The sequence below is a fragment of the Solanum lycopersicum genome, chromosome 7 (genome assembly GCF_036512215.1).
Source record: "Solanum lycopersicum chromosome 7, SLM_r2.1".
Lineage (NCBI taxonomy): Eukaryota > Viridiplantae > Streptophyta > Magnoliopsida > Solanales > Solanaceae > Solanum > Solanum lycopersicum.
Window position 1 is genome coordinate 63,831,899 of NC_090806.1, and position 14,382 is coordinate 63,846,280.

The 14,382-nt window shown below is 39.5% G+C and overlaps 1 protein-coding gene across 1 annotated transcript; it reads right to left on the reverse strand.

The window, feature by feature from the left end:
- Positions 1 to 77: 77 nt before the first annotated feature.
- On the reverse strand, positions 78 to 13,783 carry LOC101244888 (histone-lysine N-methyltransferase ATXR3). Its single transcript, XM_010325486.4, has 20 exons — positions 13,575 to 13,783; positions 10,874 to 13,403; positions 10,713 to 10,769; positions 8,115 to 9,230; positions 7,386 to 7,747; positions 6,709 to 7,242; positions 6,534 to 6,634; positions 4,252 to 5,299; positions 4,055 to 4,126; positions 3,808 to 3,918; positions 3,625 to 3,725; positions 2,954 to 3,053; positions 2,753 to 2,848; positions 2,371 to 2,538; positions 2,161 to 2,286; positions 1,993 to 2,046; positions 1,610 to 1,857; positions 1,413 to 1,521; positions 1,016 to 1,318; positions 78 to 575 (listed from the first exon to the last, which is right to left on the reverse strand). Exons 2-20 carry the CDS (start codon positions 13,245 to 13,247, stop codon positions 399 to 401), a joined length of 7,257 nt encoding a protein of 2,418 aa, XP_010323788.1. The 5' UTR covers positions 13,248 to 13,403; positions 13,575 to 13,783; the 3' UTR covers positions 78 to 398.
- Positions 13,784 to 14,382: the final 599 nt, after the last annotated feature.

The following is a 14,382-nucleotide window of genomic DNA, read 5'->3' on the forward strand; positions in this document are numbered from 1 at the left end:
GCAGATACGGATAACGCTGTAAAACTTTGCCGTTATCATTTCTGCCATTTTACAAACTCAAAAAAAAAAAGAACAAATTATTGCACCAAAACTGAATATCTACTTAATCCATTTACATCTAAAATAAAGATTAGGAACTCATTCACTAATTTTTCTTTTCCCATGACAATGAATTACATATTACAAAACTGATCAAGAATGAAAAAGGGAATAGAAACTGTACACAAGAATCAAGTGACGAACCAGGCGGCATAAAGAAATCAAAGACTAGAAGCAATCACCTATTCTCCCCCTTCCCAATAAGGGGAGGGATTCGATTCTAACATCGAAAACCTTTTCTCTAAGCAATCAGTATCCTAACAGCGAGTGTGGTCCTACTAATGCAGCTCCGAAAAATTTCATCTATCCCACTTGGCCTGAAAGATTGCAGGTCTATGCTTAAGCCAATGTACCATCTCCCTTTCTAGGGGAGACTTGTTTAAAATACCATCCAGCATAGGACTGCCAAATACATTGGGACTATTCTTAAATGACCATATCCGATCCTTTGGCCATGCTCTCTGCGGCTGCTTCTCCTGCCAAGATAAGAAGAAAGAAACTTGAGTTGAGGGGAAGCTGTACAGTATATAATAAATGCAACACTTGAAATTGACTAAAGCTATACAGACAAGCTTATCAAGCTATGTAGTTCACAATATTCATTGGCTGCCCAGTGTTGCCTTCTAAATGTTAGGTGGGGTGTCTGGCTTTTGCCAAGATTAACAATGAGATGCATAGGGGGAAAAGGAAGAAACTCACAGCAAGAGAAGACAACCACAATATATAACAGCAATGTGATCAACAACTAAGTCACACTTATATTATTCCGAGTATATTCTTCCTAAAGGGTATTGGGCATGTTCTGCTTAGAAGGCATTCCTCTACTAAAACATATGGCATTGAGCTGTAGGTTTCTTCTGCAATAGACAACAGACTAAAATAGAGGCTGCTCTTCTGAAACTAACACAAGGCTTACCATTCTAGACAGCATGAACTTCACAGTCCTTGGGCCGTAAACACGTTGCCGGGACGGCTTCTGGACTTTAGCATAAAAAGAGCCAGCTTCAGGTAAAGACAAGCAACCCCTGCTCGCCTTGAAAAGACAATTCTCCGGATCTGCATTAGCTTGGTTATACCAATAAAACAGCTGTCCTAAGCAATAATTTTCACCATATGTCTTGCGATACTCGTGAGTACCAGGTCCCAGCTTATCAGTATATTTGGGTCCCAGGTCTAAAGGACTTATATATACAGGAGGTGACGTTACAGTCTTGTATTCCTGCAAAGAGAGAAGATATACAAGTCAAAACCTACACAATGCCCAGTGAAAAGGATATACCAAAAAGAAGTTTTGACAGGATCAAGTAACATACTCGTATCCTAAAAAAACACTTTGTATATGCATATAAATGAATCAAGTCAGCAGCAGCATCATGTCGAGATTTGTATGTGCATGGAAGATCTCGGACCTCATCTCTCAACCTAGAACAAGGATGTGCAAGTCAAGAAAATTGCTCTTTGATAAAAATAAATAGCTAGAATATCATGGTTGACAGTTGACACTACTCACCATATTAAGGATTTTCGAAGGCCCGTCTCGAGATCATCTGACCTGGATGGATCATGAGCTCGAATCTTGGCCTTGAGATCGTTTAGCATACTATCTTCCAAATGAGGAGCCATACATTGAAGCAGTTCCTCAACAAGAGACCCCTCTCCTCTCCAGATAAAAGAAACAGCCTCTTCAGGATTAAGCCTCTCAAGAGGAGGGGGAGCCTTTTCGGGGTCACCGAAAACACATCTCATTACATAACGCACCTGCCAAAAGCACATCAGCAGCTCTTAGATTTAACTTTATCTCAATACATCAAAAGAAGTCCTCAGCAGCCAATTCTTAAACAAGAAAAACGGAAGGAAATGTAAGGATGACTTGGTCAAAAAGGAGAATCGAACCTTGTCAAGAGTCAGAGCCAAGTTCTGAAGCCTTTGATTGTAAACACCCTCAGCCTTTATTATTCAAGAAAAGATAATAATTATAAGACGAAACCTTTGCACATGCAGATAGAGGGAATAGAAATGGAAGTATAGAACTCCATCTGACATCATGCATTGCATACTAACCTGAATCTCGGATTCGTTTTTCTCAACTTCCAGACAAACATCTGAAAAGTATTTCTTCTTCTCTTCCAAATTATGTTTGAGTATCTCATCGGGAAGCTTCGTCCTCTCAAAATTGATAAACCTCACCTTCAATAATAGCATATAATTCAGATAATGCTTTAAAAAAAATAAACAATGGTAACCTATAATCAATTCAAAGCAAAAGCATACCAAACGAGCTGAATAAGCAATCAACCAATGTGGCAGACCAGCAAGTAAACAACTTCCAAGTCCAGCTTTACCAAGATCAATGTAATCTTCTTCAGAAACTGAATTCAGTTCGCACGCCTCTAGCATCAGCTGGTGCCGGTTAAGTAACCCATGGTACTCCTGGAGCACCTGCATTCAACAATAATGATTCAGGTGAGGAGAAACAGGACTACTGAAAGGCATTAAATATGACTTACAAACAAAAGTTCTCATTCAAATGATCAAAGCATCCTTCAAGTAAAAAATGTGAAAATTCCAAAACACCAAATAACCTCAGTCATATAACAGCTTAAGGAGAAGCCAAAGTTAAGATAATTCTTCAAAACTAAGATGGAGAATGTACCTTCAGGAAAGCCCCTTCACCTGTAAGATTCAAGTAACTTCCACGGCACACCTGGCTGCCGCATAAACAGACAGACGCTTCATACTCTTCTTTACTCTGTAGCATGAGACACCACCATTTAACCAAAATTATCCACAGAAAGGAAAAAAAGAGAGGCCCTATCCTCAAGCTTAAGATCTTTAATATTATCTAAAAACTCACCTCCGTAACAGAATTGTAATCAAAAGTGACCTCTTCACCATAAGCAATTGGTCGTGTACTATAAATTCCAATCTGATACTGACCATCAACAGCTGTTACTCTGTTCACAAAAATGTACATAAAAGTCATGAGAAAGACTATAGATTTAAACCAGTAAGGGGAAAAAAGAGGGGATGTCACATAAAACACACACATATTAACACATCTCTTAGGGGAAACCATAATAACACTGACATTAAACTGTATTTCAACTTCTTTACCAAAAAAGGGAAGTCCTTTTCTCTGGGAAAGCAAATATCAGTTTAAACGTCAATGGGAAAGGCACAAGCAGCTGAAACAAATGGTCAAGACATTTGTTCCAAGTACAGACGGATCCAGAATGTTCGACCTATAAGAGGTTCTTAGCACTAACTTTACTTCTAAAATCATGGGTTCATATCTAAATATTTGTTGAATTTTTAGTGGGTTTTAAGATATATAACTATGCGCGTCGTCAAAAATGCTATGTTTGAATGAACCCACTGGCTAAGGGCTGCATCAACTACTGTAGAAGATTTCCCACTTCTCCATTTTTTTAAATCTATTTTTGGAATTGCGAAAACATGTGACACATGGGTTCATTATAATATCGGTTCAAAATAAATCACACTAGAGCAAAGGAGGAAACTTACTTTGCTTCACAATTAGGTCTGCACGAGTGACAAATTCGACTAGCATAGTTAGCTTTGTGCATTGCATCAACAACAACTAGATCATATCCATCAGCATCACCCTAACAAGAGGAGGAATTATAGGGTTAGGAAACATTGAAGAAAAAAAAAGTATAGAATGGACAACATATCAAAAAAGGATACCTTAGGCCTCTCGAGATAAATATTGTAAAACTCCGGTGCAGGATCATTGTTATTCCTTTGCAAGGACCGAATTCCATCTTGCTTCTCAAACCACTTCCAAGCAGGATAAACCTGTATGTCTCGGGAGAGACGTGATTATAGTCATCTTTTAGAATGTACAATTCTCAAAGAAAAATTAAGTAAAATGATACTCAAAAGCTGGAGGAATTGTACAGGTATAATCCAGAAGAAAGCACTTTATCCCTACCTCCCCCAAGAATTCGACGACAAAATCTTCCTCGCTGAAGCCACCTTCTTTGTTGCACACAACCCCAAGACCCTGACGAACACGTCACAAGTTCATCAAATGTTGGATGAAACAGGATGGGCAGCATTTTACCCAAATACAGAAGTAATAAATATATTTTTTAGGTCTCAGAAATAACTATTATTCATTATCCTTACCTTTCTATAGGCAACATAATTGTCCTCTGGACGAGTATCGATGGCATTCAGCATGAACTGGCATAAACGTATAGTCCTCTTGTCCTGATCTTTGTCTGCAGTTTCCAGAATCTCTTCGAAAACAGGCTTCAGAGAATATATCATTGGTGTGTGACTGCCCGTGAAGCGCCGAACTTGCTTGTTTAGAGTACGAAGGAGCACGTCTTCAATAAATAAATGCTTGTCCAGAAGAGACCAATCCGATTCATCTGGCATGGAATCGAGGAGAAGATTATGAGTGTATGGATCAATACCATAGACTTCCTGCTCTATCACCTCTTCTCCAAGTGTTTTCCTTGGTTTATAATCCTTCACTTCTGGAATTTCCATATCAGACTCCTCAGTTCCATTCTTCTGCACACTAAGCTTCCCAGCATAATCCTCTGGCAAAGAAACCAGCATCTTTCTTTTCACTTCTTTCTCATCAGCTACAATAACATAATGATCGATGACTTCATATTTCCTTGTTACCGGAGGGACCAGGCTAGCCTTCGTCATGCGAGCACCCCATTCACGATCATCAGCAAATGAATCAAACCCATCATCTGGAGTAAAATAATCTTTTGATTCTGCAGCTCCACATTCTGATCTTAAATCCATGTCACTTTCTGTCTCTGAAGCAGTACTCTCATTGTCACTCGAAGTATCACCAGAAGATCCGCTAAGATCATCAGATGTTTCACTCCCTGAATCTAAGGATTTCAACCTCAACTTGGATAAGCGTCTTTTGATTTCTCTATCACTTGCAAACTCTCCATAGTCAGATACACCATTAACATAGGAAGATCCATTGCTTCTGTTGAAGTATTTCTTTTCAGACATTCTAGCAGGATTCTTTTTGTATTTTGTTGTACTAGAAGAGAATCCTGGAGGAGACTCATCTTTTGAAGTCTTCATCATCTCATCTCTTGTACGGAATGACTTGGGATCTTCTTCCAACCTAGTAGCAAGACGGATAAATAGTGCAATAATGCGATTCATGTCTTTGGCATCACCACGATTTTTTGATCTGAGCCACAGCATTTGTAAAATCAATCAGAAATCAGAATTTTCAGAAATTATGTTAAGAGTAGAACAGAAGTGCCACACAAATAATAGAACCATTTGCACCATATAGATTAAAAAAAATTTAGTGTAGTACTCCACAACAACCTTTCCCTTCATTCATCAACCACACAAGAGGAAAGACACGAAGAGGAAACCAGAAAAAGGCAGTTTTGGCATTAGAAAGCAGCAAGGAAGACAAGCATTCCCTAGAGGATTGAATATATGGACTATGTTCCTCAATGTGTGTGGGTGCACTGGGTACATCCAGCAACATTGAATGAGGCTATAATCAGTTGGAACGGGCAGAGGGCAAAGAAGCAGCTTAAAGACTTCCGGAGTGCCATCTCTCAATGCATTTCTGGTCATTATGGAAGGAAAATTATACGTTTTGAAAACAAATATACAACAGTACACTTGGTCAAATTTAAGCCTGCATCTTTACATATTCTTGGTGTAAACATGAAGGTTTACTGAAAGGTAATACAGTTGTTGACTTTCTAGATCCCTTATTAATCCGAAAGAAAAAACACCTTCTTATGTGCATACTCTAGCACTTTCTTGGTGCAATCAACAAATTCTCACTTTAAAAAATTGCAGTACAGGTCCGCTCACTATCACTGATTCATTCAGTCCCTCTTTGCACCTTTAGCTTTTTAGTTCCCCGAACGCAGTGACTTGAATCCTAAAGGAGTAGGCTTTAATGGATCTGTAAACCCAGGGCTCATGGTGAATGCGTGTCATTGTCTAAAGAGTATTTCATCATTTTTAGGGCTCATTTCTAACAGGGAACAGTGATTTTATCAGATCTATATTTCTTTCAGAACATACTGTTTTCCTTAAAAATGAGACTCGAACATGTATATGCCACTTTTAACAAGGCAACCACGATACTATTGATTGCAGGTTGACGAAGTTGCTAGAGTTAGGCTAGTTTTGTATATTACTGGGGCAAAATTGGTAAGTTTTCCAAAGATAATTGGGTACAATGGGCCAAGGGTTCATACAGTTTACCTGGCTCGTTTGGGATTGATTGTAGTTCCTGATTGATTAAAAAGAACAACTAAAGGTACAATTATGGTTAAAATAGAGGTATCAGATATGCATTGTTCTCCCAAACAGAAATTCACACAATTCTGCTGTTGCAAAGATATGCCGACACTAAAAGAATCATACACAATACGGAATGCAAAACTTACTTTAGCGCATCCCTGCACATTCGACTTATATCCTCTTTGGCAGATTTCAAGCCACGACTAGCATAAAATCCACTTCTGATTTTCTCCTCAATCTCTCCAACCTAAAGAAAGGGGGACAGGTTTTAGAAGCATCTAAACAGTATTAAGAAAGAAACTAAGCAAAAAATAATAGTACCTTTGGAACAAAAAATTCGAAGGTATTTTCTTTCATTATCTCCCTTAGACTTGAGGCAAGAAATTCCTTCATCCTCTTGAAACAATTTCTTGATTTCCTCATTGCCAAATGCCTCAATTGGGCATCCCTAGATAGCATGGATGAGGACTTCCTAGCATCAAAAGCCTTTGAACGTTTATACAAGCTCCGGCGGAATAACTGGTTGGCAAACTCTCTCTTGTCCGAACTTTCCAAGTAGTCTCTCAGTCCAATTGAATCATCCATCTGATTTTCCTGACTATTATAAGTTCTATAAGATGATGCGGTTCTATCAGAAAAGTTTTTGAGACTCTTAACTTTCAAATTCGAGCTCCTGCTCCTAATCCAATTAATATTTGGAAATTTAACAGCAAGATCGTCAAGTTGGCTGCAACCTCTAATATCTATATAGGATAGACAAGAGAATGAAAACAGAACATCCTCAAGCATTCTGGGAGTTATGCTGGTACAATCACGTAAAACCAAGGAAGTTATCTTTTCTTTGTTGTAGCCACTCTGCAAAAAGAAAAAAATAAATAAAGAATGTGTTACTGTGGAATCGTAATTTCTTGGCAATTTTCTACTTGTTAAAATTTTCCAATTTGGCAGCCAGTAGGAGAGAAAATAAGCAACAGAATGTCATGAAAGCAAAAGCATACCATTATCGTCTGCATCATGGAATCAGTGCAACTGGAAGCAACAGATAACAGGTCAACCTGAGGGGAGATACCCTTATAAATCTTTACGATGGATCTCCAATGCTTACAAGTTAAAGAAGCATAAACAAGAGATTTAACATCAGCTTTAAGGAAATGAAAGACCCGTCCAAGCACACGATCATTCAGTAGATCCCAGCTTCCATTTTTTATTCCATATGTAGTAATGGTTTCTCTATTGAAAGTTTCATCACTACATAGATCATCAAACTGGCATTCATCATTCTGAAATACCGATATGTCCTCTTCCATTTCATATTCTTCCTCACTTCCATGGCACCTCGCCTTCTTGCTGGCGCGAAAATCTATCAGAGAGAGATACTTTAGAGAATGAGAAGCAGCACGTAAACGGGGAGAAAGACCGAAAAAAAAGAAGAAAATAGTTGAGCAATCGAAGCCTTCTTAGCATAACAGACCCTCTCCTTTCTGAATCCAGGATGGCTTGTGGCTTTTCGACATAATTTGGAACAAAGATAAATTTCTATAAATCACAAATAGATAGAAGGGACAGGGAAGGAGAGGAAGAGGTTCAAATTCTAAGGAAAGAAGCGACTCATTCATCACATGCAACAAAGTTGTAACAGAAAGTGGGCGTATGACTCAGACATCCTAAAGACAATCGCATTACAATAAAAACTAACAAGGGAATCTTCTGAAGCAAGGAGCACGAACCTGGATTGCTCTCTTTCTTTGGTTGTCTTGCATTTATCCAGGGATCCAGGACCTCATTAATAGCAGCAGCAAGTTCCCTGCTCTTGTATGACTTCATGACCAACTCATGAAGCTTTCCTTGGGTATGCCCAATAAACTGAGGATGCATGCCATGAAATGTGCAAGGAGCACCACTAGGTGCACTTAGTAGAGAATTCTCCAACTCTGACTCAGAAGCTCCAAGAGTCTCATTGGGTGTTTGGCACATCTTTGACAGATCAGATGTCTTTGAACTTGAAGCAACTGGGACCCAGATCCTATCCACCCTTCTGAAAGCACTGCTATTTTCTGGTATAACACCTTGATCAACCAATACCTGCAACTCAATAAACGAGAAAGGCCCTCTTTCATGCCCAGCCCCGTCAAGGTAGTACCACTCACCTAAATGTAACTGTAACTCATCCGCTGAGCAAAGACGATCCTTTGGAATAATTAAGGGCATGATGCTCTTGCTGGAACCATGTAATTCTTGGTCCTGCCTACTTTTCGAGCGATAGACGGCTTCTTCTGACGACCTCTTAGTATCACCAGTCACCACATATGGTCGTGATGACCTCTGAGGATGTCTATCTTTTCCTCTAACTTTAGTGTGAGGCTCAGATACAAATGACCCATGCTCCTTAACTACACATGCATTAATCCTGATCACTGGAAGCATCATCCCTTTAGTACCCCTTAGCACTGGAGGTTTAGATTGATTGGGTCTTCCGACAACGTTACTATCATTCCACTCATCAGGAGTAAAAGCCCATGATGGAAGATCAAGCTTTCTGCTGTGTGACGGGTTATACAATTCATCTTTCTGCGGCCATCTTGGGTCTTCAATCCCAGATTTTGACATGAGGCATAGAGGATAACCGTCATTGAGAACAAGTTTCTTTTTCCACAGCCTATCTTGTGTGGCTTCATCGATTCTTTTCCAATCACCACCCTTGCATGACCACAGACCAGAGAATAATTCAGCTGGGTCACTGCAGAAGAAATCAGTTTCCTTGTCACTGGTCCTCGGCTCTGTGGATTCTTTCTGCACCTCTGAACTAAGTGACAACTCGTCTGAACTTTGATTCCAGTGTTCCCCTACAAAAGAGAAACCAATGCATACTTAATCATAAACTTCCTTACCAACAAGATGGAAAAAAGTGTATACATATGATGCAAACAACAAAAATGGTTAAAGCAATTCAAAAGCATATAAACAAAATGACATGATAAGGGACTAGTCCTGAAAAAAACAAACTCTGAATATATTCAAGTCCAAACACAGAAGAAAAGTCAATCAACCGCATAACAAAAGTTCTGATACAGATACTAAAAAACATATATACAAGCCTTTATACACAGTAAAGATATTATCTTTTACATCTACCTGTACCACATAAAATTCTATTAAAGAGTAGTTTTAGGTTTTTCCTCCGTCCCCACCCCAAAAAAAAAATTAAATCAAACATTTTAGTCTCAAAAGTTAGGAGAGAGGCTGATCACAGCCAGTGACGAAATTGGGTGTGCTGGAGATAACTAGTCAACCTTTACAATGACACAAGTAAATTATCTACAAAAAAATAAAAGAAAAAGAAATGCAAGATCAAGTTAGACTTGGTACAGTCCAGCCTCCAAACTTTTTCTCTCTCCAAAACCCCAGGACAGGCGAACAAACATAATTTATCTATTTTAATAAGTAGGGATGAACAAATATAATTGGTATGAAAGTAAATTATCTATTAAAAAAAAATGAAAGGAAAAGGAATCCAAGATCAAGTTAGACTTGGTACAATCAGTCCTCCAAACTTTTTCTCTCTCCAAAACCCCAGGACAGACGAACAAACATAGTTTCTTTAATTTAATTAGTAGGATAAACATATATAATTGGTATGAAATATTGACTGTCATTAATTATTTCAATTACAAATCATAAGGAAATTAATAGACTGTGACTTAGATAGGATGCACAAATTAGCTGATACCTCAGGGTAACTTCAAACTGATCAAAAAAGAAACAGATCTAGCTGAAACTCAAAATGGCAAAGTAACATAACAATATCATCTCCTTCATCCAAAAAAATAAAAAAATATAACAATCTCATCTCATGGTATTAAACCCCACTTCAATCAAGCTAACAACTGCTACTATTCACAATTTTCCTCCTTTACATTCACATTCAATTGGCTTCAGACTTGCTTATTTTTGTTTTGAGAAAACCGCAGTGTCGTTCAACAAAAGTTACTGCTACCAGTTTCAGAAAGTAAACAACCATAGCCTCAATGAGTGAAGAAACAATTGTATACAGAAACGTGAAATTTACCAAACAATGACACCAATATTAAGTAGTCAGATCTTCACAGGAAAGATAACGTTTTCAGCAATTATTATCTTAGGCAGAGAGCTGAGAACTAAATCGGCAGTAATACCCCACGAGCTATATATTCTCCACATACTCTTCAATGAAAGATGATCAAATAACTTCCTTTATCACATAGGCAGAGCAGTGGAAAACTAAACACCTTCAATGATCACCAAGGATATATAGAGTTGAAGTAGAAATAAAAAAATGAATTACTTACCTTCAGCACTTCCCCATTTCTCCCACTCCACGTGCTCCAAGGTCACTTGCAGCACTTCTGCATAAGAGAATAGCAGACGGAAATATTAAGTGTCAGAAGAAAAAATCTGAGCACTACCATGAATAGAGAGATAATTCTAAGAAAAATCATGAGTTACTCACCACCAATGATCTCCAGTTCCCTGCCAGGAGTTACAGAAAATCCCTCTAATAGTGCCCCTACTCTCTCATCAATATGATGTTCGGAAGAAGGTTCAGCTGCAGTCAAATTATCCCCATGACATGGTACAATCTCTGATGGAGGAGGAAAAGTATCCACAGCTACCTGGTCATTAAGTTGAGCTAGATCACACTTATCTTCCAAGACATTACCAGAAGCCTCGGGAGGGCTCACCATCTGTGTAACTACATCTGAAACAACTGATGGAAAATTTACAGTTGCCATCGGAGAAACTGCATTCTCAACAGTAACCCACCTTTCACTATCTGCATGTTTGACAAAGTGGTCAGCCACAATATACCCCTCTTCCACCAGTGACTTCAGCTTGCATAATCTGGAAGGTCCTTGTTCCACACCAAACTGATCGACGTAATACCACTTTCCAATGGCTCCTTCTGCTACAGTTGTAACATGTGGTGGGGTATTGCATATATCCATGTCTTCTTCCATAGATGCCGCCTCCTCAACAGCTCCATTTTCCTCTGAAGGCTCCAAGGCATTCACTGCAGGACATTGAGGCAAACCATCATTGTTTACTGGATGGTTGCCACTTTTAACAATTGAGCAGTTACTATTTTCAGGACAGCTTCTAACCTCAGAGTCCTTAGCATCTTTCATACTGACATCCTTTTGGTTATTGAACTTCCCTTCATGCTTTTTGCCTTCAAAATGACTATCCTTTTTATCACTTGGTCCACTTTTCCGACCTGTGTCTCGATGATAAGTAGTCCTACTCCGATCACGTGGGGACGGCTCCATGAAGTTAGGTGTCCTGTCCCTCCTATGATGGTGGCGGCCTTGATCTTGTGGGGACCACTCTGAATAACTTGGGCTACGGCTTCTATGATCATAATGACGACTCCGGTCATAAGGAGACCTACTATGATCAAAGTGACGGCCTCGATCATAGGGAGACTTCTCACGGCGGGCTGGGCTTCGATCCCAGTTATCAAGATGGCGGGCCCGGTCACGTGGGGACCTCTCCAAATGACGAGGACTGCTATTAAGTCTGTCATAAGGAACTTTAGATGTCTCATAATGCCTGGAAGAATACCTGTCAGGTGGAATATTCCTATTAGAAGGAGCATTCTTGTGCAACTTCTCAGTAGAACGCCGCAGACTGTGATCTACTGTGTATACAGCCCGACTTCCATCATCAGAAAGCTTCCTGCTTTTTGAACTTGAGAAGTCATCATACTCACCCCTGAACTTACGGTCATTTTTATCTGAATCAGTACCGTGCCGTTTTAACCTATTACCTGAGAAATAATCTCTAGCAGGATTATTGCCATTTCTCAGTTCGCTCTTGGAAGGACCTTCTTCTCCAACAATCTTGGAACTAATCCTTGGATTCCTTTCTGGAATGCTAGGTTCATATCTAGACAACCTCTTCACATGCTGAATTCCACCACTTCTACCACCATCTTTCTGCCCAGAATGCTTACCTGAGGAAGGTGGTGTCCATTCATGGTCATTTCTCCATCCTTTGTCCTTGGCCGAAGGTGGTGTCCATTCACGATCATTTCTCCATCCTTTGTCCTTGGCCGAAGGTGGTGTCCATTCAAGATCATTTCTCCATCCTTTGTCCTTGACCAAAGGTGGCGTCCATTCACGATCATTTCTCCATCCTTTGTCCTTGACCGAAGGTGGCGTCCATTCACGATCATCTCTCCAGCCTTTGTCCTTGACCAAAGGTGGCGTCCAGTCTAGGTCCCCTTTCCAACCCTTGTCTTTAGCAAAATCATACCTGCGTGTTCTGCTATAGTTAAAATCATCCCTTGCTGAGCCCTCACCTTTCCGCCACCTATCAGGTACAAATTCACCTGGTTCATAACCAGTATCATTCTTATCAAACTCCCCTTTTCTGTCAGACTTGTCAGAAATATAGTTAGCCTTCTCCCATTCCCCTTTGCGCCACCTTCCTTTTAGAAACTCACCCCTTTTAACATCAGGTGTGATCTCCCCCTTCTCAATTTCACTCTTTATCTCATATTTTCGCGAAAATGATTTCTCCTGAACAAGTTGTCCGTTGTCCACAGGTAAAGTACCCAATTCACCCTCCTCAACTTCATCTTTTGCAGCGTCACCATTAGACTCAATTTCTTTAACAACACTCTTAGAACTCAAGTTCACTACTTTTTTCTCCCTTTTTGCCTTCATCTTACCATTCATCTTTTTCTTCTTCTTCTTCACAGTTGCTGTAGTAGAATTTAAAGAAGAAGTACTGAACGTGCTGCTGTTAGTCTTGGGTGCACAAACTGAAAAAGGCTCCATAATATGCTGTACAGGCACACATGCAACGCCTCCATCGCCCATGGAAAGCTCAAAGCTCTTCCCCACCGCCAAAACCGCACCACAGTCGCCAGAACCAAACCCTAATAATTTCCTTCTTCGCCAGGGTTGTTTATGCTCATACTTGTCCAAACAAATTCAGCTTGTCCAATTCCAATCTCCGCCCGAGGAAAAAAAACCCTAGAAACATCCAGAAAACACATACAACAAGAAACATAAAGATTAAACAAAAGAAAATCGAGTAAATTAAGAAGAAAGAAGAGAATGTAGGGTTTTGAAAAAGAGGGGAAAACTAATAGTTGTAAAATTGACAGTTCTAGGGTTTATAATGTTCTTAAAAGAGATACATACCAGTTGAAAATTGGGAGCTGAGTCTTGAGTTATGAGATCGAAGAAGATAGCTGAGTCAAACTCCGAGTCGAATCAAGTTTGTTGATTGTAGAGAAGAAGATGAAGCGCGGGGGATCGAATGGATTGTTGATTTTCGCAGAGAACGAATCTCTATTTTTCGCCTTTCTCTTTCTTTTTCTCTCTCTTTTTCTCTGTATAATAATAATACTAATTAATCGCTATTATATAGGTTTTATTATATTTTCCTTTTCTGTTTCGGGCTGGGCTTTTGGCCTGAGAAGAAAGAAAAAAAGAGACAAAACCTCACTTACTATTTACCCCTTCTTTTGTACCTTTGTAGAATTTTTATGTTGGCAATTTCTACCGGAAATGGTAACGGAAAGGGCTTTATCCGGCGGTGTTGGCAACGTCACGCTGGCGTGAACTCAAAATAATCAAATTTCAGTAGTAGGCGTGAATTCGAAATAGCCGGATTTCAGTGATAGACGTGAATTCGAAATAGCCGAATCTCACTGGTTGATGTGAATTCGAAATAGCCGGATTTTAATGGTCGGCGTGAATTCAAAATAGCCGGATTTCAGTGATGGACGTGAATTCTGAAATAGTCAGATCTCAATGTCGCATCGCCGATGTGGATTAGAAATAGTTGAATTTCAATGTGGCGCCGGCATGGATCCGAAATAGCTGGATTTCAGTATCGAGCCTGTGAACTCAAATAGTCGAATTTTCGTATCGCATCGGACTGAATTTGAAATAGTCAGATTTCAGTGGCGCATCGGCCTGAATTCAAAATAATAAAATTTCAGTG

Bases quoted from the DNA above. Each gene is read 5' to 3' on its own strand.
- LOC101244888 (XM_010325486.4), bottom strand. From the start codon at position 13,247: ATGGGCGATGGAGGCGTTGCATGTGTGCCTGTACAGCATATTATGGAG. The intron at 5,300-6,533 runs GTAAGTTTTGCA...GCTGTGGCTCAG, and splicing joins ATGTGCAGGGATGCGCTAAA to ATCAAAAAATCGTGGTGATG. The intron at 2,047-2,160 runs GTTAGTATGCAA...TGAATAATAAAG, and splicing joins AAAACGAATCCGAGATTCAG to GCTGAGGGTGTTTACAATCA.